General features: G+C 39.9%; 1 protein-coding gene across 4 annotated transcripts in view; it reads left to right on the forward strand.

Annotated features, from left to right (window-relative positions):
• Nucleotides 1-17,089, forward strand: part of LOC131060156 (uncharacterized) — a 223,472-nt gene that overhangs the window by 48,537 nt on the left and 157,846 nt on the right. For all 4 annotated transcript variants that reach the window (XM_059209337.1, XM_057993274.2, XM_057993276.2 and 1 more), the window contains exon 2: nt 1,956-2,036. In XM_059209337.1, the coding sequence (XP_059065320.1) occupies nt 1,956-2,036 (81 nt within the window). The remainder of the gene's footprint in view (nt 1-1,955; nt 2,037-17,089) is intronic.

A 17,089-nucleotide genomic window follows, 5' to 3' on the forward strand; every position in this document is an offset into this window, starting at 1 on the left:
TGATGTGGCAATTCAATTCCTATTGGGCTAGGTTTCCTCGTTATTTGTGCCAATTTCTATTGGCTATGGAATGATAATGCTTATCTGATTAGGGTGATTTTTGTGGCAAACCCTAATTAGGGTTTAGGTGTTAAGATCTTAGCCTTTGATCTTCTTTAGATCCAGGCCGTTCATTGTATTTGAGAGTGCTATATAAGCCCTCACTCAATTCATTCTAAGGAGTTAGAGTTAGAATTAGAGAAAAAGAGAGAAAAAGATTAAGATTGTTAGCAGTAGAGAAAGAAGTAGTGAAGAAAGAAAGTTGAACAATTGTTGTTTTATTTTGCTATGAGATCAATGAAATATTGAAGTTATGGTGTTTTATTGCAATCCTTGTGGCTATTTTCATGGTTGTTTATCTTCTTGAATCACTCTTAGTAGAGATAGTACTAAAATTTTAGAATTAGATTGAAGGACGAATGTTGTGTTTGATCTTTGGTAAAACTCATAGTCCAAACCACTAGCTCCTTACTGATTGTAAGCACGCCTTGTGTGGTCAACTGGAGATATTAAGATTGTTTAAGAGTTCAATCATTGTTGGAGATATTGATATGTATCTTATTGATAGTATCTATTCCATTGATGACTCAAAAATCATTGAATCCCCTTAGAAGATCGCACCAATTCCAGTAGAGTTGTAATCTTTTGGCAATACTAAAATTGGTAGGGTTTTATCAAGACCAATCCTCATTTAGTCATTCCTAGGATTAGTTTAGCATTGCCTTCTTAAACCCCTTATCTTTTGCTTTTTTTTGAAACATCAGTTAATATTAGGAGAATTCAGTTTCCTCATTGAAAAGTAGTTACAAGAACAAGCTTTCTTAGAAAGTACGTAAGGCCCCTTGTAAAACAGCAAACACAACGACCACTGGTGCTTATCCACGAGTAGAGAACCTACATAACAGAACCTTGGAGTTGCTTCGATTGATCCTTTTGCGAAATCTTTAGCATTCGGGGAGCTTTATTCAAGAGAGGATAAGGTACCTTTAGGTATTTTATTCTGTGTTTGGTCGTGTATAAAAGACACATCAACAGGGCCACATGACAATTTCTGCCATCAACTTCTTTTTGATTACTTGATCAAAATCTTCCTTCCAGTTGCAATAAATGTGTTATGTGTTCTTTCATTATTGTGTCCAATAGTTAGTCTAGCCTTTGGCCTTTTCTAGTCACTTCTTGTATTGCTTACAAGTACGTAGAATGCTTTAATGATGTTTTGATCGTTTTTCCTTGTGCTTATCACTGCATAGAATCCTCTACCTACAAGCATAATCTCAACATTGCGTCGAAGCTTCAAAATCTTATTAATCCAATCAAACACTGTTTTGGCTGATAGTCACAAGTGATAAAATGATACAAGTTTTAGCCTCCAAATGTACTTGTCATTTGTTTCCTAAGCATTAGATTTTGAGTGTGTTAGTGTGTTGGCAAAAATTATGTGGTACCCATGATAATCTTAGGTCGTTTCAACAGTCGCAATTTTAGATTGATTTCATTTTGCACAATTGGTACAAGGTTTTGACCATGCAAATATACTCCAATGATTATCCTATTGAATTGAAAAGATATATGGAGGAAGTGCCTCACTTCTCATTATATTTTCCACGGTACTTGTTTGAGTTATATCCTACTTGAAAACCTCCATCAAAATGCTTTTCTTTGAGATTCTAAAGCCTAGACAATAGGATACTAAAGGCATTTGTCTAGTGCTAAAAGGAAGCAATGCATAGTTAAGTACTTTTTGCTTTGAATATACTATAGAGTATGATCTGTACTTTTGTTCATCTACTTGATGGTGAGTTATATACTTGATTTTGCTTTGAAATTAATCTATATTTTAGTTGTACTTCATTTATTATACATATATGTTGTCCTCAATAAAAGGATTGAAAATATTTGTTTTGATTTTTTTGTAGTGGATAGTTGAAATGGTAGAGATCAGGCCAAGCTTGTTTTCTGGAGAAATGGACAAATTCTTTTTGAAGGACTTATGCCAGGTACATGCATAGATCAACAATCACATACATTCACCAATGATCTTCAACACTAACATTTCTACGCACAAATTGAAGTAATACCTCTCTATTTTGTGAATTTTTTTTTGAAAGCATTACTCTCAAATTTGATTTAATTTCTAACCTAGCTAGTGGAAGGATATAAAAACTTGTTGACATGATCATTTGCAATTCAAAGTTTGAAAACATGGGCTGGCAGCCCAAAAATTTGTTTCATACTAGGGACTTGGCAAGGTTAGCAAAATGAACAAAGAAGCTCATAATTACAAACACAAAAAAGAAACTAATGCATTTAGAGAACACAAGAGTCTAATTTGATTATCAATTTGTCATATTTCAAACATTACATATGTTATATGACTCTCTAAATTTGAAATTTCAAAGTTGAACAAACACCATAATACAAAAAATTTATAAATAATAAATGTATAATGGCACTATAACTGTTTACATATGATTTTATGTCAAAAAACAACCAAATACAATCTATATCTTCCTCTTCCATCTTCTAGTGTAAATTTTTTGGGAAGCCAATATCAAAATGATCACAAATTGTTTCCTCAAAAGTGTCTTCATTTTGCTCCATTTTATCCAACTCTGATGCTTTTCCCTTCAATTCAGCAAGCTCTTCATCAGTAAGCAGGACATCAGTCGAATCAACAAAAGAACCGATGTCATCTAACTCAATGGCATAATGAGGACTACTCCACCTTTTTGGTTCGAAGGCAAAGGTTGTACTGAACGAATACAAGATCATTGAGGTGCTCCTGGGTCAACCTGTTTCTTTTCTTTGTGTGAATGCTCTCAAATAGGCTCCAATTGTGTTCACACCCAGAAGCACCACAAGGCTGGGACAAAATGTAGATGCCTTGCCTTTGAAGATTTGGTGTGCCAAAAATTTAAGCAAAAATATTAGATCTTGTTCAAACTTTCAAGTTTCTAGTTTCTACTTCTAATAGTAAGTTAAAATGAAAGTATTATTTTTTTACTTGGCTGTTGTTTTTCCATCCTTTGAATTTATTGAGGTAAAGAAAAGAGCCTCCTATTCACACTCTTGTAAACCTCCAACTCATTAAGAACTTTGTCTCACATCTTATTTTTGATACCATTTTATTAAAGCATGAAAAAAAAGCCTTGCACTGATCTCCTTATCAGTCTTAATTGTGTTGAAGAAGTAGAACTTTGGGTGTAGGTAGTAGGCCAAGGCGTGTATCAGTTGGTGGAGTTGGTTCTTACATCTGCAATCAAAGATACACTAAGTGATTCATATTTTATTTTGTTTCCACCATAGTAATGCAAAATGGCCTCATTGGCCTTATCCATGACCTGACAATGGTAATCCATTGACATGTTGTCCCTGTCCACCAAATAAGGAACATTGACCAAAGGTTGTGTCATCGAAATATTTGAAAACAATTTGAAATTATTACACAATTAACCCAAAAAAATAGCAAATAGATAATTTTGTATAAATTTTATGTTTGTGTTTGTTACTTATCGTGATGAACTCCTTTGAATTTTTGATGAATAAGTCTTCAAAAATTGTTTTTGCAATCTTCTTCCCTTCAATTTTTGTGGAATATGGAGATTTCATCTAGGTATCAAACACAAACATTTGCTTGAGAGAAGGAATTGTGGCAACAATGCTTTGCAAAGTGAAGAAGTGGCTAGCAAATCATATCACTCTTGGTTGCACAAGGTCCTTGTCATTCATGTGCTTTTTGGTTAAAGAAAGGTCCCATGTATGGTTGTAGGTAAATTTAGTAATTTGTTTAGCATTTTCAACCACATTTTTGATCCATCCAATCTGCCCAATGTCCTTTAGCATCAAATCTAGACAATGTGTAGCACAATGAAATAACCCAGCTAGGGTATTGGGTTGAAAATACTATCAAATTGAAACATTCCATTCAAGATAGATCAAACAGTTCTGGAACAGATTTCTTATTGGATATAAACCAGATATGCCTAAACTATCTAAAACAGAAGTAAGGTATTGAAAACAATATTATTTATTTCTTATTGGATGATTGAGGAATACCAAGAGCTGACAGAATAATCTAGGGGAGGACCCATGGCGGTCTCAAACCCTTCATTGTCCATCATCAGCGTTCCCTGAGTGAATACCTCTGAAACCCTTAGCAATGGCGAATTGTAATTCAGAAACTGAAATCTGCTACTGTAACCACACCTACACTGTTGTAGCATGCATGTAGCGACTGGGACTGTTTGCTTGGGGTAGCGTCCAAGGCTTGATGCTCAGGGGTTGCGTCCTTAGCATGGAGTTCTGGCGGCAGACCAAAAATAATATAAAATCATAATGATTGCTGAATACCTCCCTTTCTTGCACCGTAGCAATATAACCCTCAACCCTAAAATATGCGCTCCACCTTCAAACCTAAACTTGGCGATAATATTAGGGAAAATAATAACCCTCAGCGCTGATCCACATGGTAGGAAGAAGTCATAAAACATCTAATTTATCTTGGCCCCAAGCCATGACTGAAAATCAGGAAACCACTTAAGTGAACCGGACCTCACCACTTATTGAAACAAAAGACTTCTCTAACTCAGAAAATTGGCTAAGTATGGAGAAGAAACATACTTAAGCCTTATTAGGAGAAAAAATAACAGTGGCTAGAGAAGGGACATGACAGTCGTCCCTTCCCGAGATTGCTGGTCCACAAGCAATCGCAGGTTTGGATGTTGCAAAATTTCCTCTCCTTCCCAAGAAGTATCTTCTAAAGGTAAATCCTTCCATTTAATTAGATATTCCCGGATCACTTTGCGTCTGAGTTTTCTCTCTCACCAATCAGCAATGCCTTCAGGTACAAGCACCAACTTCCCAGAATCATCTAATGGTGGTAATTCAGGAGATGCAACTGTCTGTTGGCCCACAACCTTCTTCAAACAGGAAACATGGAAAATATTATGAATCTTACTACCTAAGGGAAGCTCAAGTTCATAGGCAACTTCTCCAATCCTTCTAATCACCTTATAGGGTCCATAAAATCTCGGTTTCAATTTTTCTGCTCCACTGCTCCTTAGGGAAGATTGTCTGTAAGGTTGCAGGCGAAGGAATACTAAATCACCAACCTGAAATTCCCTTTCCACTCTATGGCTGTCCGCATACATTTTTTGCTGGTTTTGTGCATGTAGAATATTATCCTTCAACGCTTTGAGTATATCCTAGTACTCCAGTATAGTCTCCCTCGCCTGGGGTACCTTGCTATTATCAAAAGCCAATTCCACAAATGACAAAGCCTCATATCCATATAGAGCTTTAAAAGGGGAAGTCCCAATAGTCATATGATATGTTGTATTGTAGCAATATTCACCCATATACAACCATCTGATCCATGTACATTGCTGTCCTGAAACATAGTTTCGGAGATAGCCTTCAATCCATTTGTTTACTATTTCCGTTTGCCCATCTGTCTGAGGGTGATAACTGGTACTCGGTGTCAGCTCTGTCCCTACCAACCGAAACAACTCCTGCCAAAACAAGTTGATGAACTTGCTGTCCCTATTGCTGACAATGGTCTTCGGAAGACCATGCAATCTGAATATCTCTCTGAAAAACAAATCAGCAACCTGTGACGCTGAGTAATCTGTGGCAATGGCAAAGAAATGAGAATATTTGGTCAATCTGTCCACCACAACAAATATGCAATCCTTCCCTTGTACGTTTGGGAGACCTGTGATGAAGTCCATTGAAATACCCTCCCACTTTTGTTCAGGATTGGGCAGGGGTTGTTGAAGACCTGCTGGAAAGGTATGTTCTGCCTTATTCTATTGACAAATTAAGCACTCACAAACATATTGCAGCACCTCATCCTTAAGACCTTTCCAAGAGAATCTTTCTCTAATCTGCCTGTAAGTTTTAAAGAAACTTGGATGCCCGGCCATGGGAGTCTCATGTAAAGCTTTCAAAATATTCTGCTTCAACTTGGACCCTGGTACAAGATAGATTCTACCCTTATAGCATTATATATCTTCTAGCACGGTATATCTATCATCATGCATCTTCCCGTCCAGTATATCACATGCAAAAGAATCCTTAGCATATTCGGCCAACAGCTGTGATTTCCAATTAGCTGAAACTTTTGTAAGTGAACAAAGAATAGGCCTCTTAGAAAGTGCATTAGTCACCACATTTTTCTTCCCTTTGATGTATTCCACATCAAAATCATATGCCTGAATCTTGCTCACCCTTTTTTGCTGCCTCTCATTAAGATTCTTTTGTACCAAAAAATATATCAAACTATTATGATTGGTTCTAACAGTAAATTTAGCACCCACCAAGTACTGTCTAAATTTGGCTAAAGCATGCATGATAGCCAACATCTCTTTGTCATAGGTGGAGTACAATTTTTCTGGATCTCTGAGCTGCTTGCTCTCAAACACAATAGGATTTCTATCTTGCATCAATACTGCTCCAATTCCATATCTTGAAGCATCACACTCCACAATGAAAGGCTTTGTAAAATCCGGTAGTGCTAACATTGGACATGTACTCATAACACTTTTGAGTTTCTCAAAGGTAACTTGTGCTTCTATGGACCACTGAAAAGCCCCTTTCTTTGTAAGATTAGTCAATGGCGAAGCTAACTTGGAAAAGCCTCGTAATAGCAACATAATCCCAAAAACCCTCTGAGATCAGAAATATTTTTAGGTATTGGCCGCCCCTGGATTGCCTGAATCTTCTCCTGATGTACCTTTACCCCGTCAACACCTATCACATGTCCCAAGTAGAGAATTTCTGACATTCCAAACTCACACTTAGAAGCTTTGGCAAACAAAGATTGCTGTTCCATGATGCCGAGGACAGCGTCTAAGTGTTGCAAATGTTCATCCCACGTTTTACTGTATATTAGTATGTCTTCAAAGAATACTAATACAAACTTCCTTAACTGTCCGCGGAATACATGATTCATGCAAGACTGAAAAGTTGCAGGAGCGTTGGTCAAACCAAAGGGCATGACAAGAAATTCGAAGTGCCCATAATGACAACGGAATGCTGTTTTTTGTATATCTTCTTCTCTTACACTTATCTGATGGTAACCAGACTGTAGGTCAATTTTGGAGAAGAAAAATGAACCATGTAATTCATCCAACAATTCATCTATTCTAGGAATAGGGTACCTATTCCTAATGGTTCTTTTATTCAATGCTCTGTAGTCTATACACATCCGTAATGTGCCATCTTTCTTCTTGACCAGCCCTACTGAAGAAGCAAATGGACTAGAACTTGGCCGGATATGTCCCATTTTCAGCAACTCCTTAATTGTCTTTTCTATTTCCTCTTTGAAGTGACGAGGATGTTTGTAAGGAGTGGTTATTACTGGTTTTGAGCCCTCTTCCAGCTCAATAACATGCTCAAATCCTCTATCTGGAGGACGTCCTGGTGGAATATCTCCAAACACTGCACCGTGTTTGTCCAACATAGACTGTATATCCACATGTTAGGTTGGTTCTTTTTTTGTAACAGCATTATTAGAAACAAAACAGTGGACTGCCCACTCAATGTCATCATGATGGAAAAGAGCCTCCATTCTTTTGGCAGAGACTACTCTGGGTCCACCATCCGCCATGGCTTTCAACACTGTTTTCTTACCCTCAACCATAAACTCCAACTACATTTGTTTGAAGTCCTGAACATACTTTTCTAGCCACTGGGGACCCCAGACAACATCCACATTACTGAGATTAAGAACATAAAAATATCCTATCAAGGTATAGTCTCCCATTTGAATTTTAAGTTGAGGTAAGACTTGGGTACAACTCAAGGGAAAACCATCCACCACAATCACATTAAATCCAGGGAACTCCTCTGCTTGAAGTCAACGTTTGCTAACAAGACTCCCATCAATGAAATTGTGAGTTGCACCGCTATCTACCAAACATACTGTTCACTGTCCCTTAATGACTCCTTTCAGCCGGAAAGGTCTACCTCTCGGAATTCCAGAGAGAGTAGCTACTTGGGGATTTTCTTCAACAAAAGTATCTTCCAATTCAATCGGCGGATTCTAAAACCCTTGTGTGTTATCTTTCTCAACCATTTCCTCGGACTCATCCTCATCTTTTGAGTGAACTTCAATTAAATAAAGTTTGCCTTTACCAAGGCAGCGGTGTCCTGGTTCCCAAGGCTCTTTACTAGAAAAACACAACTTCTTCCTCCTAAGTTCATTTCTAGACTCCTAATCAGCCTTTGAAGGAGTACTTCTTGGTTGGTTGAAACTTGTATTCCTTTGCTGATTCGGGCCTTTTTTCTCAGCTTTCCATGGTCTGTATTCTTTTTTGTGAGGCTGATAAGGTGCTGAAACTTCTAAATCCATAGCTAGTCCGATGGCATCATCAAGGGAGTTCGGCCTATGAGCTTTCACTAAGCCTTTCAATCTATCATTAGGTCCTTCAACAAAGAGCGTGGTGATCCTTTTCTGAGGCATATCGGGCACCATAGCTGCAATCTTTTGGAATTCATTGATATATGATTCCAGCTGTTCGGTTTGCTTCAATTGAGCCAACTCTCTGTAATAAACTTCTATATCTTTCTTGTCAAAGCGGGTGATCAGCTTGTTAGTAAATTCTTCATATGATTGAATCATGGCATGATCCTGGGAAACGAGACCGTGATGCCACCAATCCTATGCTAACCCTTCCAAATGCATGGTAGCAAACTGTATTGCCTTTTCCTCTTCCATGGGCTTGAGTGCCAGGAAGGTATCCAACTTATGAACCCATGATCTCGCTGATAGTTCTCCAGTTCCATTAAAAGTTGGAATATTTATCTTATTCAAGGCATCTTTATATTCCAATGGATGGAAAGCTTGCCTCACTGGACCTCTAAGCCTCCTGTCTTGTCTTTCCTGACGATTCCTGGCCTTGTCCCTACGCTGGTTCACGAACTGATTTAAGTTCATTAGCTGCCTTACATCGGCTGGTAGTTGCATATATTCATCTCGTGCCACCATGACATCAACTGTGACGCGAGTTTCTTCTTCCTCTGCTTTAGGAGGGGGTTCTTTGTCATTTTGACTTGGTAAAAATTGAGGACGTAAAGGTCGATCAGACCTTGTATCAGCTGTCCGTACCACATTGGAGGTGGTTCTATCTTGATTTCCTTGTCCAACCTCACCTCTACTGTGATGACTACTTGACCTTCTTGAGCGAGCATGATCAGTTCTCAGTTGCCCTATGGCTGTGATCATTTTGTCCTGGAACTGTTGCATCATTGCTGCTGATGGGCGAACACTGTAAAAAAGTTATCCAGTTGATTATTCAAATCTCTAGGCAGACTTGCATCTCTTCTTTCACCCGTCTTAGATTCAGCTGGGATAATTTCAGCTCATTCACGTTGTCCAGACCTACTCCTTGTATTGTATTTGTGAAATTCTAACCCTCTGGAGTGCATAGAACCTTGTTACAAAAACATGCAACGAAAAAGCACGAAAAAGAAAACTAAACCCCATAGGCTGGTAGGGTTTGTGGCTCTGATACCATTGAAATAACCCAGCTAGGGTATTGGGTTGAAAATACTATCAAATTGAAACATTCCATTCAAGATAGATCAAACAGTTCTGGAACAGGTTTCTTATTGGATATAAACCAGATATGCTTAAATTGTCTAAAACAGAAGTAAGGTATTGAAAACAATATTATTTATTTCTTATTGGATGATTGAGCAATACCAAGAGTTGACAAAATAATCTAGGGGAGGACCCATGGCGGTCTCAAACCCTTCGTTGTCCATCATCAGCGTTGCCTGAGTGAATACCTCTGAAACCCTTCACAAATACCTCTGAAACCTTCAGCAATGGTGAACTGTAATTCAGAAACTAAAATCTGCTACTATAACCGCACCTACACTATTGTAGCATGCATGCAGCGATTGGGACTGTTTGCTTGGGGTGGCGTCCAAGGCTTGATGCTCAGGGGTTGCGTCCTTAGCATGGAGTTCTGGCGGCAAACCAAAAATAATATAAAATCATAATGATTGCTGAGTACCTCCCTTTCTTCCACCGTAGCAATATAACCTTCCACCCTAAAATATGCGCTCCACCTTCAAACCTAAGCTTGGTAATAATATTAGGGAAAAGAATAACCCTCAGCGCTGATCCACAAGGTTGGAAGTCATAAAATATCTAATTTATCTTGGCCCCAAGGCATGACTGAAAATCAGGAAACCACTTAAGTGAACTAGACCCCACCACTTATTGAAATAAAAGACTTCTCTAACTCAGAAAATTGGCTAAGTACGGAGAAGAAACATACTTAAGCCTTATTAGGAGAAAAAATAACAGCGGCTAGAGAAGGGACATGACACAGAAGGAGTCCAATAAATAGTAGGATGCCTCTCCATAATAAGTTTCCCTCTAGATATGTATGCGACCATGTTGTGTATGATAATTTGAACAATTATTTGAACCCAACCTTCCAGATCACCTTGCCCAATGGATTACACAAAGTCTTAGCATTCTTTTATTTCATATGAGGTATCTGCTGACATCAAGACCAACAATGTGCCATTAGAAGTCACTCAAAAGTTAAGAATGGTCCTATTTTTCCCATTTGTCAATTTGTTTGATACAATGTTGCAGCCCTTTCTCCATCATACTTTTGTTTGATTTTCAACCACAAGTTGTGTATTTTTTATGGCTTCCTCTAGCAATGGCCCACTCAAATACTTTGTTATTGGAGTCCTAAAGACTTTATCAACAATTGTTAATGCATTCACCAACCCTTCCCAATATGGGCTGTTCACCACATTGAATGGTAAACAATTTTGGTACCAAAAGTTTGCTACTACCATCCTAACCTCATGGTGTTTTTCCTTATCCCAAGTTGTTGGTGTAATTATTTATTCTTATAGGATATAATTACACTTTACTTAAGTTGACTTAGGATAATGCATCTCATCGTAGTTTGGATAGGAGACACTTAGGGAAGTGTGCACATAGAGATGATGCTTGTAGGAGAAATTCCACCTTTGTGGTCTTATCTTGCTGTTACATTCCACATTCGGTGGGTGATCCACCTCTTGTGGAATATTATATTATTTCTCCTACCTACCCCTACTTTTTCTTACCTACCCTTGTTTCTCATTGAGCCACATGTCATGATTGTGTGCTCACATATCCATTTGACCTTGCCTATATAAGCAGTCCCATATTCATTGTATTGGTTAATCCAGTTGATCACTTTTGCATATTGATGAGAATACAATTTGTTCTTGTCAAACTATTGTCTCTTTTTTGTGTCCTTTTCATTGTGCCCTTGATCTTGGCAAAATCTCACATGGTATCAGAGCCATTGGGGCTTCATTGATTGGTTTTGGGAGACATCTTGGAAGGCTTCTAATTTTGGACCTGAGGTACTGCGTGTTTTGGAAGCATCCTAGAGCGTTTTCGACCTCACCATTGTGTTCGGGAGGCTGTTTCCATAAAAATTGAGTAAAAACTCGTCCATATTTGGTGAAAGTCGAATTTTGGGTGTTGAAGGAATTTTTTACCCAATTTAGGTAGTACGGTACGGATTTTCAAAATATATATATTTTTTTCTGCGAAAAAAAATAAAATTTAATTTCCTTTATTTAAAATTCACAGATTTTTTAAAAAAAAAAATTAAAAAAATATTGTACTGAAAAAGTTTAAAAAAAAATTATATATTATTGTCGAGGGGGCCATTACCCGACCCCCACCCGTACTATCAGATCTGCGACTGTAGGTTCCACGGATCGTACCTGTCAGGTTGGTGTCCTCCTGGCTCGGCAGTGTGCAACGTCCTTTGGCTTTCGGCTCCCGGCGACGACGTTCACCCGACCTATCGGCGATCACCTTCCCGCTGGCCCCGCCACCGCTTCTCTCGGCCCCCACCGCAGCGACCTCCGGCAGCTCCCACAGCATTCGCCGGTCACCGCCAGCCATCGCTGTCAGCTCCGGCTCCGGCAACCGCCACGCCTCGCCTACTCTTCGCCACGTTACTAGATCGTACGCCCAATCAGCAACCTGTGGACAGCCAAGTGACCGATCCGTACGGTGCCACATCATATTCCGTACGACATGTGTCACTGTGCCATTGCTCCATGCTGTCAGTCCGTACTGTACGGACGCCACGTAGGCAAGGAGGCAAAGTTTTGGCGATGGCTAGATGGCCGTCAAATTTAACACAATGAAGTGCTAACGTTAGCCTACTTCAGCACCTTTTTGAAAATTTTAGACCTTTCTCAGTTGAGCAGTTTGATTTTTTGGGTCAACTTTGAAGGCCCATAACTTGCTCAATTTTGCTCCTTTTTGGGTGCAATTTTTTTTGATTTGGGCTAATTTTTTGTGCTCTCCGTAGTGTGGTTATTTTCTGATTTTGGTGAACAGGTTTTTAAGAATTTTCAGATTTTCTCAGCTGTACCTGTCCAATCCTTACTTTTGCAACTTCAAAGGCTTCGTTTGGGCTCATACGACCTCCTTTTCAGGTGTCGTTTTTTTTGAAAGTGCATATTTTTTCGTTTACCTTCATAATCTGTCATCAGTTTGCAGATATTTTGAGTGGATATTGTACTTTCAGAAATTAGCCTTTTGTGGCTTACTTGGTACTTGTAATTTGCTTGGATCTTAGTCTAGATCTCTTGCATTATCAGTTTGAGTCTCCTTTGGCCTCTTTGAGGCTGTTGTAAAGTTGAAATCAGAAGTCCACTTTGCCATTTTTTGCAAGTGGCCCATTGTACAAGCACTAAGTATAAAGTGCCAAATCATCATTTTGGTGGGGGTTCTTTGATTGAGTGAATTTGGGGGAGTGTCTTGTGTGATTGTGCCTCTGTTTCCTTGTGCTCTTTAATTTTTGTTGCTATGAGTCCTCATAAATTTCTACCTTTAACTCCACATAACTATGCATCTTGGAAAATAAAAGCATGGAGCAAATTAATGGAAAAGGACTCACGCATTTCATAGATGGAACAATAGCAGCACCAGCAGATCCTAAGGCTGATCCTAATGCTCAATTAGAATGGCTCACTAAAAATTGCATGGCTCTTGGAACTTTGCATAAGTATGTATCAGATGACCTCATTTTTCACATTGAGAAGTGTTCTACAATCAAAGAGGCTTGGGATATATTTCAGAAATTGTATGGTCAAGTTGATGAAATCAGAGGCTACAAGATTGACAATGAGCTCACCAACTTGGATCCCAAGAGTTTTGATACAATCCAAGATTATGTCACCAAAGCAAATGAGCTAAGAGCAATGCTTAAGGATCGTGGAATTGACAAAAAGGATGCTCAATTGATATTCAACTTGTTGGACAAGCTTTCACTCGAATATGCAGCATTTGTTTCTAGCTTCCAAACCCATCGCTTGACAGTGGGGAGTTCCTACACTATGCCTTCATTTGATGCTTTCACAGAAATGTTGATGTTGGAACAATCTAAGTTGTTGAACATGGGGATTCTCAAGTCTTCAAAGTCCAAGGCTTTTGTGACTAATCAAGGGAGTCAAGGGAGTCAAGGCAAAGATTCCAATAAGAAGAAGAAGCAATCTAGGTCAAAGCCACAGCAGGAAAAAGGACAATCATCCTCTCCATCACAAGGTGATTCTTCATCCTCTTCCAAGAAGGGGAATCCACCTAAGAAGGAAAAACCAACTTGTGGTTATTGCAAGAAGTATGGTCATGATGAGCATCGATGCCACACCAAGCAAGTTGATGAGTTGACAAATCTCCTTAAGAAGAACAACATCAATTTGCCATCCGCCTACAACAAGAAGGAATCCTCTCCTTCCACTTTCTCACAGTCTAAGGGAAAAGGGCAAGCATTTGTGGCTACAACAGATTCTTCACAGCAGTGGATACTTGACTCGGGTGCCTCTTATCACATGGGTTGTACAAAGGAGCACTTTTCTTCATTGGAGCCATCAAAGGTACCTCACATTTACATAGGTGATGATACACAAGTTGAGGTTGAAGGGAAAGGTTCGGTTGCCATGGATGATGGAACATTTGAGAATGTTCTTTATGTTCCTAACTTGTCTACCAATCTTCTCTCTATCTACCAAATCACTCACTATGGGAATGGGAAAAAGGTTGAGTTTACACCTGATTCAGTTGTGGTAAAAGAACTTGATAATGATGCCTTGGTAGCAGTGGGACAAGTCAATGACAACTCGAGACTTTATTCATTCTCCCACTTTGTGCCAAGTTCTCCTTCTAGGGCCTTGCCTACTCATTCAAATTCAAAAAGTAAGCTATGGCATGAGCGGCTTGGTCACCTCAACTACTGCTATCTTCAGCAACTTAGCACTAAAGACATGGTCACAGGTCTACCTCGAATCAGTTTTTCAGAGGGTGTATGTTTAGGATGTTCGATGGGCAAGGATCTTGAGGAGAAGTTTGATAAGGGGAAAGCTTGGAGAGCTTTGGAAGTTCTTCAACTTGTTCTAGCGATGTCACAGGTCCATTTCCATCACCTTGATTTAGTAGGGCCCGCTATGTCCTCACCTTCATTGATGACTACTCCCGCTTCACTTGGGTCTATTTTCTTGTTCATAAGAGTGAAGTGTTTGACAGATTTCTAGACTTCAAGGCTCATGTGGAGAAGCAATCCGGGAAAGTGGTCAAGATCCTTCGCACAAATAATGGAAGGGAATATGTGAACAAAAGACTTGAGGATTTTGTACACTTGAGGGGATTGATCTTCAGCATTCAGTTGCCTACACTCCACAGTAGAATGGAGTTGCAGAACATAAGAATAGAACTCTCAAGGAAATGGCTAGCTGTATGATACATGCACATTCTCTTGATCCCGCCTTTTGGGTAGAGGCTATCAGTTGTGCCACACACATCCAAAATCGGGTTCCTCACAAAGCTTTGACGGGTATTACTCCTTTTGAGGCTTGGGCTGGTAGGAAACCGATTGTGAGACATTTCAGAGTCTTTGGGTATCCAGAATGGGCTTGCATTCCTCCGCAGAAACACAAGGCATTGGAACCTCAGAGTAGGCCTTGTATTTTTGTTGGATATCCCGAGGGTGTAAAGGCATATCGACTGACGGATCCAGAGACACATGAAGTGTTTATGTTAGGGTTTCAAGCAGATCCAAAGCAAATATAAACTAACAATCATATGCAGATTTAAATACAAAAGATAAAGAAATAAAACAAGACACAGATAACCCAGAGATTTAATGTGGTTCAACAATCTCCCACTTGGAGACTGATCAGGCTCCACACCGAACAGTTTATTGAGAGGAGTGTTCATTTTGAGGAAAGCTCTCCTAGCTTAGCCTCCCTTCCTCCTCTACCTTCCTCCATTGTGGATAGTGATGAGAGTGATTTAGATGATGAGACTCCTTCAACTCCGACTCGTAGGGTTACACCTCCGCAGGGTCAACTAGCAGTTGAGGAGCCTTGTCCTCCACCACCTATACCTCGTTGGGCTCGACAAACACTTAGAGTCAACGGGTTCTCTTGTTGGGGATCCTTCAGATACACAGAGGACTCAATCACAACATCAAGACCTTCCACATGCATACATTGCTACCGCTTCCGATCCACAGACATTTAAGGAAGCATCAGGGGTTCCCGAGTGGGACCAAGCTATGGAGGAAGAGTATAGTTCCTTGATGAGGAACAACAGTTGGGAGTTAGTCGCTCTCCCTTAGGGGAGAAAGATGGTTCTATGTAAGTGGATCTATCGGACCAAGTTTGCAGCGGATGGTAGTGTGGATAAGTATAAGGCTCGACTTGTTGCAAAAGGTTTCTCACAGGTTCCAGGTGTTGACTATACTGAGACCTTTGCGCCCGTAGCCAAGATGAACTCCATTCGCTTGACACTTGCTATTGCTGCAGCTCATGGTTGGGCTATCCATCAGATGGATGTGAAGAGTGCTTTTCTTCATGGGGATCTTGATGAGGAGATATATATGGAGCAGCCACAGGGTTTCATCCAGGATTCTTCATTGGTTTGCCGACTGCGGAAATCTCTCTATGGCCTTAAGCAGGCCCTAGGGCTTGGTATGCCAAGATGGATTCCTTCCTTCTCTTAGCAGGGTTCACCAGTTGTCATTCCGATCCGGATGTCTACATTCTGCGACAGGATGATTCACACTTGATACTTGTGCTCTATGTTGATGATTTGATCATTACAATGAGCACCTCATCCATCATTAGCGGTGTCAAATCTGCTTTGCATGACAGATTTTCTATGATTGACTTGGGTTTGTTGCACTACTTTCTCGGGATAGAGATTTCACAGTCACCTTCCGGGATTACACTTTCGCAGCTCAAGTATGCTCTTGATCTACTTGCATGCTTTCATATGGTTGATTGTAAGCCTGCATCGACTCCCTTTCTTTTAGGAGTCAAGCTTGAGGCTAAGTGCTTTTCTCCACCAGTTGATGCCACATTGTATTGTTCGCTTGTGGGTAGTCTCATCTACCTGACTCACACATGCCCTGATATTTCATTTGCGGTTAGCATGGTTTCTCGCTTCATGCAGGAACCACATGAGCTTCATTGGAAAGCCGCCAAACGCATCCTACAGTACATCTAGGGTACACATCATTATGGGATTCACTATGCAGTAGGCATAGGACTTCGCTTGGTTGGATACACAGACTTCGATTGGGCTGGCGATCTTGATGATCGTAAGTCTACTTCTAGTTACAGCTTCCACCTTGGTTCGGGCCCCATTTGGCAGAGCAAGAAGCAGCATGCTATTGCTCTTTCTTTGAGTAAGGCTGAGTATCGAGGGGCTGTTAATGCAACAACTAAGACTATTTGGCTTCAACATATTCTCATAGAGTTTGGGTTCTCCACTCCATGACTGACAGTTTTGCATTGTGACAATCAGAGTGCTATTGCAATCTCGAAGAACTCGGTTCAGCATCAGCGGACCAAACACATAGAGATTCATATGCACTATATTTGAGAGCTGATTCAGGAGTAGGTCATTGATTTGTAGTATTGTCCTACAGCGGAGCAGGTTGCAAACATATTCACCAAACCCTTCACTGAGAGTAAGTTCCAGCAGTTGCGAGCTCTCTTGGGG

The sequence above is a fragment of the Cryptomeria japonica genome, chromosome 7, assembly GCF_030272615.1.
Source record: "Cryptomeria japonica chromosome 7, Sugi_1.0, whole genome shotgun sequence".
Lineage (NCBI taxonomy): Eukaryota > Viridiplantae > Streptophyta > Pinopsida > Cupressales > Cupressaceae > Cryptomeria > Cryptomeria japonica.